Below are 14,337 nucleotides of genomic sequence, written 5' to 3'. Positions count from 1 at the left end.
TCTTTGTCAAGAATGTCCCACTTACCAGTTTGGACTACTCTTAATGGGAGCATCCTTTTTATGTGTGCTAAATGGAGAACAGCAGTAGCAGTCCGTAAATAGGATGTTCTTTCCTTTTGGATGTGTATAACAGATTAAGTTGGCTTTGTGCAGCGTGAACAGGTCTGTACTACTGAGAATATGAATAATGTTAGTTTCTATAATTGCTAACATCTGGCTTTCCATAAATCTGTTAAATTACATGGAAACAGAATTAGATTTCTGTGTCATAAGTAAAGCAATTACATGGAACTCTGTAGGCAATATGGCTTTATATTAATCTGTGAAATCCTTTTAGTTTTGAACTGTGAAAGCTACCCTTCTAATCTGCACTGTGATCCTGCTACATCCTATATATATGCTATTCAAGGAGCCCTTCATATGGTCGGGAAGAGAATATTGACCATGCTTGGCGAAATCACCAAAGACAAAGTGAATGTTTCATTTATACCTTTGTCTTCAACATAAAATACAAGTCAAAGTCTATTGAAAGGAACATAGCATATTTTTAAGAATATTTTAAGTCTTACAGTAGCTGTTTGGGTATAATTAATTTCATACCAGTTCATTCATAGCTCTCTTCATGTCACTCTTTGTGGTTTTTACCTCCTGTGATACTCTGGCACTTGTTAAACAACGAAATACAAGTATTAATTTCTCTTAGTGAAACGCCTTTTACACCACTAATAGTGGACCTTGCGAGTACTCAGTAGTGCTAAGCTATGCATTAGAGCAATAATGTTATTTTTTGGCAATTAAGATTGTCAGGGCGGCAAAATACACAATTTTTAGGGAAATCTGAGCGACGAGCAATTGAATCGTGCTATCAGTTGTTATTGATAGCATCTCTGACAAAGGACTGGCCCACAGGTTAGCGCGGGAGTGAAGCCCTTCTGCAGTGTGATTGCCTCCAGCGTCCCTTCGGGTCTACGAGCAGAAAGAGGAGCAGCCGTTTTCTGGCGGCCCAGGCCCCTGCCTCAGTTGTGCAGGCTGATTTTGCATTTGATCAGATCCAAGGGCACTACCGCATTTCCACTTGTTCCTGGACTATTAATGAATTGAAATCAGGAATTTTACTAACCAGGTCAGAGGGAATTTAGTGATTTGATTGTTACAGAGAGTTTCCTTCAGCAGATTGAGAGAATTTTTAACATCTTTTAAAATTCTGATTTTCTGAGGAGATGACTTGTGAACCCATGGCAGTCATCCAAAAAGTAGGGCAACTAGCCATCACATCCCACCTAAATTAGACTTTAGGTAATTTTCTTTGTAAATTCTATTGAATTTTTAAATTTGTTGTTTTAGAAAGGAATTAAAAGTACTCGTGAGTAATATTGAACAGGTATAAATTTCACACTAGCAATTAGGTAATTTTCAATGGTAAGTGTGAGGATTCTTCCTTGTAATTTCTGAATTAATATAATAGCGTTCAGGAATTTTCGTGATAGAAACCATCACACACATCTAAAGGATTTTCTTCTCCATCCTTCCTCCCGCTGTTGCTTACAGTTTTCATTGTTCATGTTGCAACAAGAGGGACCCACCAGTTTACTGGTATTTTGTCTGGACAATCTGTCAATATATTGTTTAAGAACAGTCCAAAGTTATTTTCTGAAAGAAATACCTGTTTTTCACAATGTGCTTAAAAACCTCATGGCTTTCGCTGTAAGAAAAAGAGTCCCTAGATAAATTCATATTGCATAATTATATTTTACCCTCCAAAAGCAATTTTAATGGGGTACTGTACTTCACTTTTCTCTAGTGTATAATGATTTTCTTTTGTTACTTATTTCTTTATGTCATTGCCAAATCATACTTTTCCTGCATAGCTTTATTCTAAGACTTTTTTCCTGTATAAGATGCCTCCGATTTCTTTCTTTATTTCCTTTTCTTTTTTTTTCCTTTCCCCCCCCCCCCCCCCCCCCCCCCCCCCCAATTCACTTACACCTTCCAGCAATGGGAAAAGGATGCCATTGACTGCTTTTAGTATGGGAACTTATGAAGAATAGCGCACTTCTATTTTGGTGTAAAATCCAGAACAGAGTGGTCTAATTGACAGAAAGTCATTATGATTGTTTGCTGGTTTCCAGTCACTGGGAAGTCACTATACACCCTTATCTGAAGGTTCAAGTTCATCACTGATGTACAGTTCCATTAGGTATGTCAGTCTCAGTATTTAAAATTAAGCCTGCTGGAGATAGTTTAAGAATTCTTGGTGGAATCCAAAAAAAGATTGAAGAATAACCTAAAAAAATCAGTGTTTAATGTCTAGCAAGTCAGTATGGAAGATATCAGAAAGAAGGCTCCCTCTTCCCCCAGCAAGGCAGATGAGCAATGACTACTTAATACAGAAATAAAATTTGTCTTGTGAAAAAAATGTCCAAAGCATTATAAATCTGCTGTTTTGCAGATATCGATGAGTGTGCCTTAAAGACCCACACCTGTTGGAACGATTCAGCCTGTGTGAACCTGGCAGGAGGGTTCGATTGCCTTTGTCCGTCTGGACCATCTTGCACTGGAGACTGTCCCCATGAAGGCGGCTTCAAGCGGAACGGGCAGGTGTGGACCCTGAGGGAGGACAGATGCTCCGTTTGTTCCTGCAAGGTGAGATCCAGCTGGTCTGGGTTTCAGGAGTCCTTTAATTCTCTGGGCTCATGTCAGAAACCCAATATTGCACTGCCATTGGTGTTGGCAAAAATACTAGCCTAAGCCCAAGGCACTGAGGCAAAAGGTAAGCTCTTCTGTGGGCACGGAGGCTGTGATGGGGAAATTCTTCTGGGAAGTCACCTTTTTTCTTATTTTGCACAACCACAGACACAGCTGAATAAGGGCTAATCCTGCTGAGCTTCTACCACGTGACCCCGTGGGCCAGAGCCACTCGTAACGTGCCTTGATTGAGGGTCTTGCATTACCCTTTAACGGAGCGTGCAGGCGATCAGCACGCACACTGGAAATGTTGAAAACTGTTTTCAGTTTCTGTTTCACATGAATATGCATCTCTCGGGACAAGTACTGTAGTCAACCATCTTCCTGTTGGTGGTGTTTCTCTTTACTTGGAATACACATGAATTAACTGGGTGAGAAGGAAGGCCTGAGCATGAGTCAAAGTTTAGAGGACCTAGCAGCAGGCACTTTATTTCCTCAAGTGAAGAAGGGTGAAGGCCAGCTTTCTCCTCCTGTTGTGGTTTAACCCGACAGGCAGCCAAACACCACACAGCTGCTGTCTCACTCCCCGCCCCCCCCCAGTGGGAGGGGGGAGAGAATTGGAAAAAAAGTAAAATTCGTGGATTGAGGTAAAGACTGTTTAATAGAACAGAAAAGGAAGGGAAAATAATAATAATAATGATAATAATAATAATGATGATGATAGAATATACAAAATAAGTGATGCACAATGCAATTGCTCACCACCCGCTGACCGATGCCCAGCCAATCTCCAAGCAGCGATCACTGCCCCCCAACCAACTCCCCCTAGTTTATATGCTGAGCATGACATCATATGGTATGGAATACCCCGAGGGCCAGTCTGGGTCAGCTGTCCTGGCTATGCTCCCTCCCAGCTTCTTGTGCACCTGGCAGAGCATGGGAAGCTGAAAAGTCCTTGACTAGCATAAGCACTACTTAGCAACAACTGAAACATCCGTGTGTTATCAACATTATTCTCATACTAAATCCAAAACACAGCACTATACCAGCTACTAGGAAGAAAATTAACCCTATCCCAGCTGAAACCAGGACACCTCCTCATCCCAGCTTGGCTGTGTTGGCAGCTCTCCCACTTGAGCAGTGCAGTGCTCTCTGCACTTTTGCCAGGCATAGTATAAGTAGATCTGCTTTAGAGTTAACACTTACATCAGTTTTTTGTTTCCCCTCTCCCCCGGAAATTATTAGCTCATTTCTGAGTGTGGTAACTAAGTTAAAAGAACATTTGACTCTGCTTTCTTCATTTTCACGAGTTAAAAGAGGAATGCTTTCATTGAAATTAGAAGAATTTTAGAAATGCACCAATCTGAGAAAAGGTTGGTCTTTTATGGCCACTTTGACCTGACGCGTTCATAGGACTGGTAAAGCTGTCCTTAGACACAGCAGAACACTATTGGGCCTGGCATAAGTCTAAGTAAAATGAGATTTTGGCCACTGTGGAAAGCTGAACGTAGAGCATGAGAAGTGGCCTACAGTCCCCATGTCTCCGTGCTGACAAGCCAGAGAAGCACTAAAGGGTTTGGGGGGGACAAGGGGGAAGAGTTGTTTTGAAGTTAATTGCAAAAAGCTGAAAGCCTCATCATTTCTGTGTTGCAATAGTAGAGCAGAAGGGAAAATCAAGACTTTGAACCCGCAATGTACGCTGCTGTTTTGGGCTCAAAAGGGAATATGTTCTTGTTAGTTGCTATATTTTTTACTTCAAGTAGCGTCAAGCTCCCTAAAACTCCTCCCTTCAGAAGCTGAAGTGTACAACACCACTGAATATATATCAAGCTTTTATTGTAATCTTGGGGAACTGGCTGGCTTATGAAAGGATTTCCAGTCAATAGAATAAACAGTTTAATATATGTGAAGACATCTGGTCTGCCTTTGCAGAATTATAACTATTAGTATTCCCATTTTAGATTGCTTGTAATTTGTTTTATTTGCCATTTCTCATTGCACTTATTTCTTATGTTGAATGGTCTTATTAGTATATGAAAATACACAAAATGATTAACTAGTACACAGATATTTTAAACTAAGCCTGGCACTGTTTGTTGCTATGACTCTTCCTTTATATCCTCCTCACTTCCAGTTTTTTCCTCTGTGAATTAACACTTGCATTTAATTTCACTCCAGTAGCTGCCTTATTTCAAGAGCCAAATTCTTGTCTATAGAACAGGGAGAGCTCCTGCTCTCTCATATCCCAGGCAGGATGTAAATAGATCTCATCTTGAAAATATTTTACCTTAAAATCTGGTGCAAAGGAAATTAAATATCTTACTTAACTTTGAAGTTCATTAAGTAAGGTTATTTGTGGAGTAGGATACTTATGGAATATGAGAAATTATATTACTTCAGTTACATAATGAAGCAAAATGTCCTTATTGAAGCACAGGGGATTATTTCAGTGTTCCATCAGACCCAGTCTTTTCAAACCATCTTCGTTCATCTGAGTAAATACAAACTTTACAAAAACAAATTCTCAAAATTATAAATTAATACAGTACCTTGAGTATATTTGATGTGTCTTCTACAGGCATCTTCCTGAACTCTTGTGGATTTAATACACAAGACCGGTAGAAATTTGATGGGGGGGTGGGGACCTGTTTCACTCTCCCATGAAAAAAACTAAGCCTGGCTGTACGGTGTCCTATATCTGGGCTTTTGAGTCTGGCCTCTTATTAAGACAACCCTCCATTCCCTGCATGAAAAAAGCCTGGGGCATAAGCACAGCACTGGGAACAGGGCGATGTGCCAAGGTGAACCATGTTCCTGATGGTGAGAAGGGTTTGGTTTCTGCAGGGTGTGATTTCTGTCCAAATTGGCTTTGTGGCTCTGTGGAAACTTGAGTCAGCCTTTACAGCGATTCCCTTGTGTGTCGGTTTTCCCTTTGGTAAGAACAATTTTGTGTTCGTACCGGTGATGCTTATGAAGCATGGAGAACTGATTCAGTGAGGAAGGCGGGGAGGGAGAGGTACTAATGAGATGCTAGATGTTATTCCCCACTGAAAGAAAATAAGTTGCTTTCTGTGTATTTCTCAATTTCTCAATGCTACTACGGAGCTGCAAAGATGCAAGTGAGATGATGTAGCTTAAGCAGCTTTGTGTCACTTCAGTATAGGGATAAAAGTGTTTTTTGAAAGGCATGGAACTAATGAGGTTGTAGATAAAACACAGATGCTTAAAGAATAAAGAGAGTAGCAGTGTATTATGATTACCAAAAGGTCTCTGGCAAAATCATCAGGCTTTGTCAGTGTTCTGAAATACAGAGAGTAAAGGCAACGTAAAAGGTTAGCTGCTCCCCAGAGGTGACAGCGCGGGAGCTCAGGGAAGCGCAGAACTACCAGCACTGTCCCCAGCTGAAAGGGGAATTTGAAAACTAATCTTGAAAGCTTGGAAACTGAATTGGAACGAAGCAGACAGGTTATTGTTAGCCATTATTAATCAGCACTCCATTATGGAGAGGAGAGAGAGTGCCATTGTCGAGGGCGTTGGGTTGCCCGGACGCCTGGCGCGACCCCACGAGCCTGGAGCTGGCCAGCCTGGCCGAGCTTTGTGCTGCGCTGCCGCTTGATGTCTGCCCTCAGCAAGGGGTGGGAGATGGTTGCGCTTTTCCACCTGCAAGATTTAGTCACAATTCTCCGTCAGGGAAGGCTTTCGGCTTGCTTCTTTCACCACTTGCTGAAGGGGGAGGATGATTTCTTTCTTTGTTGGTTTTTTTTGTGGAAAGGGTTTATTCCCAGCATTGCATCTGGACCTGGCTGGACCTGTGGCTGAGGAAGCGGGCCACTGCCAGTCTTCCTTACCTTATGATGTACTCAAACTGCTGAGTAAGGAAATAAAGCTTGTTTATTCCTTCTGCCTCAGCTAAAGCAGCAAACTAGCCACAAGTACAGAATCCTTAGTTATCTTAATTTGATACAAAACTGAATAAAGACTGTAGGGCAACCTAGTCCTATGCCCTGTGGTTGGCAAAAGCAGTTCAGGTCCATGTTAACCTAGCATGTTTTCTACACAATTCTGTTTTCAGCTTTCCTTGTTAGGTATAAGAAATCATTTTAATTATTCTTACAACAGAAAGTAATATTCTAATCAATTCAAAACTGAGATGAAATGCAGCAGCGACGGTGACTGACGTGGGTGTTGTGATTCCCTGATGCTGATTTTGTATTATGTTGCGTTGTGGCCAAGACTGGCTTTGCTTAAAAACAAGAGCCAAACAGAGATTCCTACATCAAAACATAAATAAAACAACCTCCCATGCTACATGCTGTGGTTATGGCTATTTTGTCTGCCTGTGGCAAAGACATCCTGGGCTGCTGTCACTCTTCAGTAATCACTTTTTAAAAGGATGAAGAGGAAAGAAATTACCTGGCTTTGATAGGTATGCCTTTATTTGGTGGCAATGAAAAAAGCTTTTCTTTCTTACATTAGATACAGGTTTATAGACTAGAACAAGATTCTGACAAGAATATGGAAAAACTGCAATGAAAAGTGTGGAGTTGTTTTAGGAATTGTACAGTTGTGATCCAAAGCAGAATATAGCTTCATTCCTCTCACAACTCTACCTTCAAATTGGCTGCAGGGGACGCTTTGCTTGAATAAGGACTAATCCAAGAGCTAGCATTGAATGCAAAAGAAGTTCGTGTCAAAACTTTTCAATAATTTCCTCATTGTTAACTGTGATTTCAGTTCCCAGACTATGCGTGGCATATCAGTATGTTGGCTCATCTACAGTAAGGGGCGTAATTTCAAACACAATAGTCTGTCCAATTTTCATAACTAGAATTAGAATCAATTTGTTTTTCTCTGATGCAAAGAGAATATATCCTTTTCTCTTTACATGCAGAAGCAATTCTTCTGTTTATCTCAAACATTTCTGTTTAATGGTCTTTAACAAAATAGGCCATCCAATACTGTAAGCAAATATTTAGCAAAATCGTATTTTGAAGAGCCTGTGGAATACAGGCTCTCTTTAATACACGAACAGAATTATAATGGATGATGATAAGTCCATTTAGCTTTAGGGTGGTGTACTGTAGGTCCAGATGTGGAACAGAACCAGTGGTGAATTCAGAGTGAAGAATGATTAGTGCCACTGTGATTTTGCTATATTGTTGTCCTATGAAGTTAAAAGGACCACCTTCATAACTTCAGTTTATTTATTCATTATTATTTTCTTCACAGTGATACAGTCAGTCAAAATAGTGCTAAACAAATATTGTATGTATTAGAGCGGCAACTGCTTGAAGAGTTCACTGATGTAACCAATGAGATATGAAATTGCTTCACTATATTTCTTCTGAGATGATGATTTCTTTTAAATTCAATTAGCTGGAGACAGGAAAACAGTATTCTCGGATTCAGACAGTGTTGGATCCATGCACTGATAGAAATGGGACAACACTGGTATTTGAGGTATTACTCGCAACTGGCAGGATCCAGTCCTTATTGGCGGTAACGTCGAATACATTAAGAACTTAATATTTCTTGCTGTGCCAAAGACGTGCCCTTTGATATATACACCCCGTGACCTTATCCGGGTTGCTGTCTGGCAGTTCGTGGTTGACGGCGGGGCAATGTATCCTTGCAGGACGGGAGGATTTTCTGCCGGAGGACAGCCTGCGACTGCGAGAACCCCAGCGCGGATCTCTTCTGCTGCCCGGAGTGCGACACCCGTGTCACCAGCCAGTGCCTCGACCAAACTGGGCACAAGCTCTACCGCAGCGGGGACAACTGGACCTACAGCTGTCAGCAGTGCCGCTGCCTGGTATGGGTAAAGCGTTTCGGAAGGGAGTAAGAATAATAAGGATTACGATTTTTAGCAAAGCATGCCTGGAAGCAGGCTCTTGGCTCTCTCTTCACTGGCTTTTCAGAGTGGGAATGATGATAAAGCACTTACAGAGCAGCGGAGAACTGAAAGCTACACCATCAGTTTTCCTCTTACTGCTGAATAAGTAGGTCTAATGAACAAAATGAAAAGCTTGACAAAAGCTTGGAAACCTTGACACTGTATCAACTTTAGCATTAGACTACTTTTGGGAACTTTTATAAGGTCGTCTGATCTTCAAATGACTTTTAAAAATCTTTTTCACATGCGGTGGATTTGGTTGGAGGAGTTTCAGCTTTTAATTATATCAGCTGGTGTACCTGTCTTACCAAAATGGACAATGCAATTCTATTTTTTTTTGTTCAGCAAATGCTGGAAAAATGGAGTGCCAGTGCCACATGGCGAATTAGCAAAAATTAACCAAAAAAAGAAGGATAAAGAAAACTGAAATTTACTAGACAAACATGCAAAATAAAGAACATTTCTTTTCTCATTAGGCACTGTAGATTATTTCCCTAAAGCTTTAATTTTTGCACAGATATACCAATTAGTGCAGCAATGAACTTCATTAAAATTATCAGTTTTCCATTTACAGCTGTCTGTATAACGTTGTCTTTATATATGATATTAATCAAGAGGTGTCTGAGCATCAGGAAACAAATTACATTCAAAGCTAAGTTACTATTAAGAGATAATTATCCATAATGTACATCAGTAAGTATTGTATTTTATATTCTCCTAAGATTTTTTTTTTTTTTGAATGTTTGCAAAAGAACAGCAAGAAACATTTGCAGCCGGCAGCAATGGCAAATATTGGATGTGACGTGTTTTACAAGGGATGCTGAGTTTGTGGTCAGCAATTCTTTGCCTAATTTTATGATTGGGTTAACAAACATACGGAGCCAAAAGACAGTGATGCACTAAGTCAGTGCTACATGTAAGGTTCTGCGCAGTGTGTGATGTTCTCAACATCTGAAGCGCTTACAGAGTAGCGTAACACAAGTTATTGGAGCCCTTTGCAGGTTAAGTTTCGACACATGGATCCTACAGCAATACTCTACAGAATTGACCTGTTGATTCCCTCTTCTCCAAGTTTCTATCCACTGGACTGCTTTTTTTACAAAGTTTAGTAATAAAATGACTCAGTGGAACATAGCTGGTATTGCTCTGACAATTCCTTTAGGAGTTGACAGTAAAATCAGTTTTGGCTGTTGCTAGTTAGATCGATGTGCAGTGTTTCTCGAACGTGCTAACCTACATCTATCTGCAGTGTTAATTTTCTGTTTAAACAGTTGCTGTGATCCTGCAGAGATGTTTATGTGACCAGATGTAGAAAGAGGGCATGAGCAAGGCGATCACTGCAAAAATTATAGTTTATGGAAAGTATTGGAACCCAATATTTAATGCTGCCTTTAAAAATCTGAAAGAACTCAAATTCTGCTCTAATGATGATGACAGTGTTGTTGTTTAGTCAAGAAACAACCGAATGATATTCTGCTACATTTAGGAAACTTCAGCTCAGTATTCAAACATGCATTTATATGATCAACCAAACTGAGAGCTGATCCAGTAAGTTTATTTCAATTTTGGGAAAATAAAACTTTGCCATTCAACAGGATGCAAAGTTTCTTGGTAGCTAATAAATGGCAACAAATGCAATGAGCTTTGCTTCAATTTTTACAGGAGGGAGAGGTGGATTGTTGGCCTCTTCTGTGCCCGAATCTAAACTGCGAGTACACAGCCATCTCGGAAGGAGAGTGCTGTCCCCACTGTGTCAGTGACCCCTGTCTGGCTGACAACATCACCTACGACATCAGGAAAACCTGTCTCGATGGTTACGGAATTACAAGACTTAGCGGCGCTGTATGGACAATGGTGGGATCTCCTTGTACAACCTGCAAATGCAAGGTACGATGGGCAAGGTGGAATGGTAATGGAAATGGATGTTGCTGCATAAAATCGGGGTCACTTTCTGCCCTTGGGAGCTCACATTCAGATCTCAGGGAAGTAAATGAGACCTGGGAGCAGAAGCCTACAGAAAGCCCTCGCCTTCTGTGTTTTGCAGGGCGGAAGCAAAACAATTCTGTGCTTGTTGAAAATGTTGAGCGCAGATATGCGATACCCTAGTGCGACTTTCAGATGTTCTGTCAGAGCACCCTTCAGGCATTCTCAGTATGAATCTAGGCTAGTATTTTAATAATTGCCTAATGCGGATGTTTGTGAAAACGTGTTTTAGAGCTAGTAAGCAGAGGCAAAAACACTAATAAAAGTTTCACCAGCACGTATACAAGTAGAAATGCTTTCCAGCTCACTCTGGAGGCACTCCGACAACAGAAGTGGGAAGGGAATGTTACAGTTTCTGTTCCCTGATCTCATCAAGATGTATTTGATCCAGTGGCTCTAATGCAGGAGCGCAGTCTGTCTCTCCTGTTCCATGCAGCGATGACCCCACTGCGCTAATATCAGAATTATGAAAATGTTGGTTTGGGATATATAAAATGTTCTTCTGTTCACTGTGGGAAACCAAGCTGTTGCTCCAGGGCTTTAAATTATTGAAGGTGGCTTTTCTGCCGTTCCTCAGAGTTTTTTCTATTGGTTTGTGTTGGATTTAAAAAGGAAAAAAAATTACTCCTTTGGGGGTCTGGTGGTTGCTGAGCTTCTAATACATAAGATAGTTTTGTAAGTGACTGGATGTTGCAGAAAGGTGTTTAACAATGGATTAAACTCCAAAGCTGTGTGTCCCCCCACCCCACCCCATACGTATCCGCCATGAATCAAGAATCTGAACTATCTGCTTATTTCAGACAAGCAGAAAGCTTCCCTGCATGGATCACCTCAAAACTCTCTCCATTATTTTCTTGCATGGGAGAAAACAAATCAAATCATCTTTGTTGCCATTGCTGTGCCGTATTTTATTATAGTGACCACCTGGTCACGTCCAGGTTTGTAGTTTATGTGTAGTTCGGGCCAGTTCAGTGCTGTTTGGCAAAGCCAACCGCCTCAAAAAGCCACCACGGTTGGGACCGATGAGGACACCTTGGGATGATGGCTTAAGCAGATTTTTGTATGCGGTAGATGTGTCAGAGATGCATCTGCCTCTGCGTGCCACCAGCCCCTTTGCTCTTTGTAACTTGTTCTGCGGAGGTGATTGACACCTGCTTGTTTGTCTGTGCAGAATGGGAACGTCTGCTGCTCGGTGGATTTAGAGTGTCTCAACAATAACTGACCTAGTCAGCCCGGACTGTGCCGAGGGAGGAAAACGGACGAAGTTAACACCTGAAATGAAGTCGTATGCGTTGGCATTTTATACAACAGACAATTACCAAAGTCTCCGCATGAGGAAGATGTTTGGGAGTTGCCTTTGGGACCTATCACTATGCTCATCCTTGCTAGCCTTGTCTGGGTGACTTACAGTGCAGCGCATATAAGTCGATGGTTGTTAAAAGTTTTCAGTGTTGTAAATGACACACTCTTCCTGTCTAGACATTTGCAAATACGTTTAAATTATTTCATGGGTAAACTAATGCTGTATTTTTTGGTTTAATTTGTGTATTGACCACATGATAGAATTCAGCTCTTCTTACTTTGGATCTAGATTTTACAAATAAGACAGCCTGTTGTGATTTTGTCCCATGATACCACATACTTAGTTCCAAGGTCCCTGTCAGATGTATTTATGAAAATATGTATGTATGTACAGTCAAATTGCATAGTACTTATATTTCACAGCTGTCCAACGTTTTAAAACATTCAAAGGTATATTTGATTGGACAGAATGGAAGTAATCAAAATAAGTCTGTCTTAAAAATCTATAAAATTAAATGCCATGAACTTAATGAAATGGCAAAAAAAGCACTTTCTTCTCCAGACACACGGAGCAGCAGCAAGACTCCTATAGTGAGAAATGGAACTAAAACCACATTCCACCGCCAGTTCAACACATATTCAGGAAAGAATCACCGGTTATTATCAGTATTCTGTTTTGCAAAAGAAACTGCAAGTGCTGGAAAAGGGTACAATCCCTCTGGGTTGTGCAGTGATAAAACAGTCAGAGAGCCTTAAGATGATACAATTGAACTTGACTAGGTTAGAATTTGCTTTCAATTATAACATCATTGATGAATTCAGAATTTTTCCTTTTTTGTATTTACAGTAATAGTGATGTCTGCCATTCTCAGTTACTGCCACCATAATGACAAAGTGCAGAAGCACCTGTACCAGCGACACGCGGGACAGGAGACCTTAACACTTGGTAACTTTACCCAATTAACAGCTCAGAAACAGATTTTCTCTTTTCATATTTTGTAACATTCAAAAAAAATCAGTGTTAAATTTACCACGCACACGGTGTTGTTTAGTACCTAAGTTTAGACAGAAATTCAAATTAAAACTCTTAGCCCTATATCGAGGTTAGAGTTTAGATTCTCTTCAGCTAATGTCTATTTTTTTCATATGAGGCTAGAAAGTTTGTGGCATTAGAACAAGAATATATTTCTACAACGACGGCATCTACAGCTTAAATGTCACCTTTTTAACGTGCTGTTGTGTTTTGTTCTGCTCATTTGTGTAGTGTTTTTTGCTTTTTGTTAATTTAATTAAACACACTGAGTATATGGAAGAGAGTGCAGAAATAAGTATAGTGGCTACAGTTTGGAAAGTCTACATTTGTGAGTTTTTCATACTTTCATGCAGAAAATGTGAAACTGATTAATAAGAATGAAGTGTGACTATACAGTGAAAAAATTAGTCGTCTTTTAAATGAAGTACTATTATGTTTCTTCTAAGGGGACAGTGGCAAAACAATATAAAAGTTACTTGCAATCATTCAGACTACTTTATTCTCATTTTTTAAACAGGATTTGTTTTATCTAACAGGTTTGTGTGGTAAAGTTGAATTTATTTTCTTAAAATGCCCCATCATTTTCAGCTACTAATGTATTGACTATATTTGCATTGCCCTAATAATTGTATAATAAGGGAAACAGTTGTGTTTTATATGATACTCAAAGGATGTTTGTAAATCATGTCAGCTCATTTTGTATATCACATTGTAAAACCCAATGGTAATTCAGTTGGATGAGATATCCAGTGGGCTGAGATATAAAGGGGAATGATTTAAAACTTGTGGGCATCTAAATAAACTCCTATGTACAGATTGCTTTCCCTTAGTTTTATTAGCAGAGTTTTAAAACGCTAATCGCTGTCCTTTCCAGACTTGAACTCGTGATGTTGCTAAAAGGAGAAAGAGCGTTTGCCCGGAGACGTAGCGTCAGAGTTGTAAGAAATACTTCGTTTATAGTTACTCAGACAAAATCATTCCAGTCTGTCGCGCACACCAATTTCTGAAGCTCTGAGAATGGGATTAAAGACAGTGCAGGGTCTGAAAATCATTCTTCTCCCATTTACCTTGTAGTAGCGAAGCCCTTTCCCAGGAAGCTTTCTGGAAGCTCCAGACCTCGTTAGGATCATATTCAACAGGAGCACAGAAGTTCACATTTTTCCACGGCACAGACCAATTTTCTTCCAGAACTCAAATGCAGATTAATTCAGTAAAACCCTTTCAGAGCATTTTATACAGCATTATGTGTCATTATCTCCAGAGTGATACAGCTTGAATTGTTTACACAAAGTCAAAATATTGACACAGACCTGTTTGTTTATGTTGCATTTTAAGCAGTTACCCTGCCTGGGATGAACTTTTCCTTATGAAGCAATTTGAGCGCTAGTCACATCACATTTACCTTCAGAGTACTCAGCAGCCACAGCCCCAGCTCAAAGAA

The 14,337-nt window shown here is 40.2% G+C and overlaps 1 protein-coding gene across 3 annotated transcripts in view; it reads left to right on the top strand.

The window, feature by feature from the left end:
• NELL1 (neural EGFL like 1) overlaps positions 1-13,768 on the top strand; it is a 294,286-nt gene extending 280,518 nt beyond the window's left edge. For all 3 annotated transcript variants that reach the window (XM_075163307.1, XM_075163306.1, XM_075163305.1), the window contains 4 exons: positions 2,450-2,643; positions 8,321-8,497; positions 10,241-10,465; positions 11,733-13,768. In XM_075163307.1, the coding sequence (XP_075019408.1) occupies positions 2,450-2,643; positions 8,321-8,497; positions 10,241-10,465; positions 11,733-11,783 (647 nt within the window). In that variant the 3' untranslated portion in view covers positions 11,784-13,768. The remainder of the gene's footprint in view (positions 1-2,449; positions 2,644-8,320; positions 8,498-10,240; positions 10,466-11,732) is intronic.
• The last annotated feature ends 569 nt before the right edge of the window (positions 13,769-14,337 follow it).

This window comes from Calonectris borealis, chromosome 14, assembly GCF_964195595.1.
Source record: "Calonectris borealis chromosome 14, bCalBor7.hap1.2, whole genome shotgun sequence".
In the NCBI taxonomy this organism is placed as follows: domain Eukaryota; kingdom Metazoa; phylum Chordata; class Aves; order Procellariiformes; family Procellariidae; genus Calonectris; species Calonectris borealis.
The sequence above is the reverse complement of the archived record's forward strand: the minus strand, read 5'-3'. Positions and strand labels throughout refer to the sequence as shown.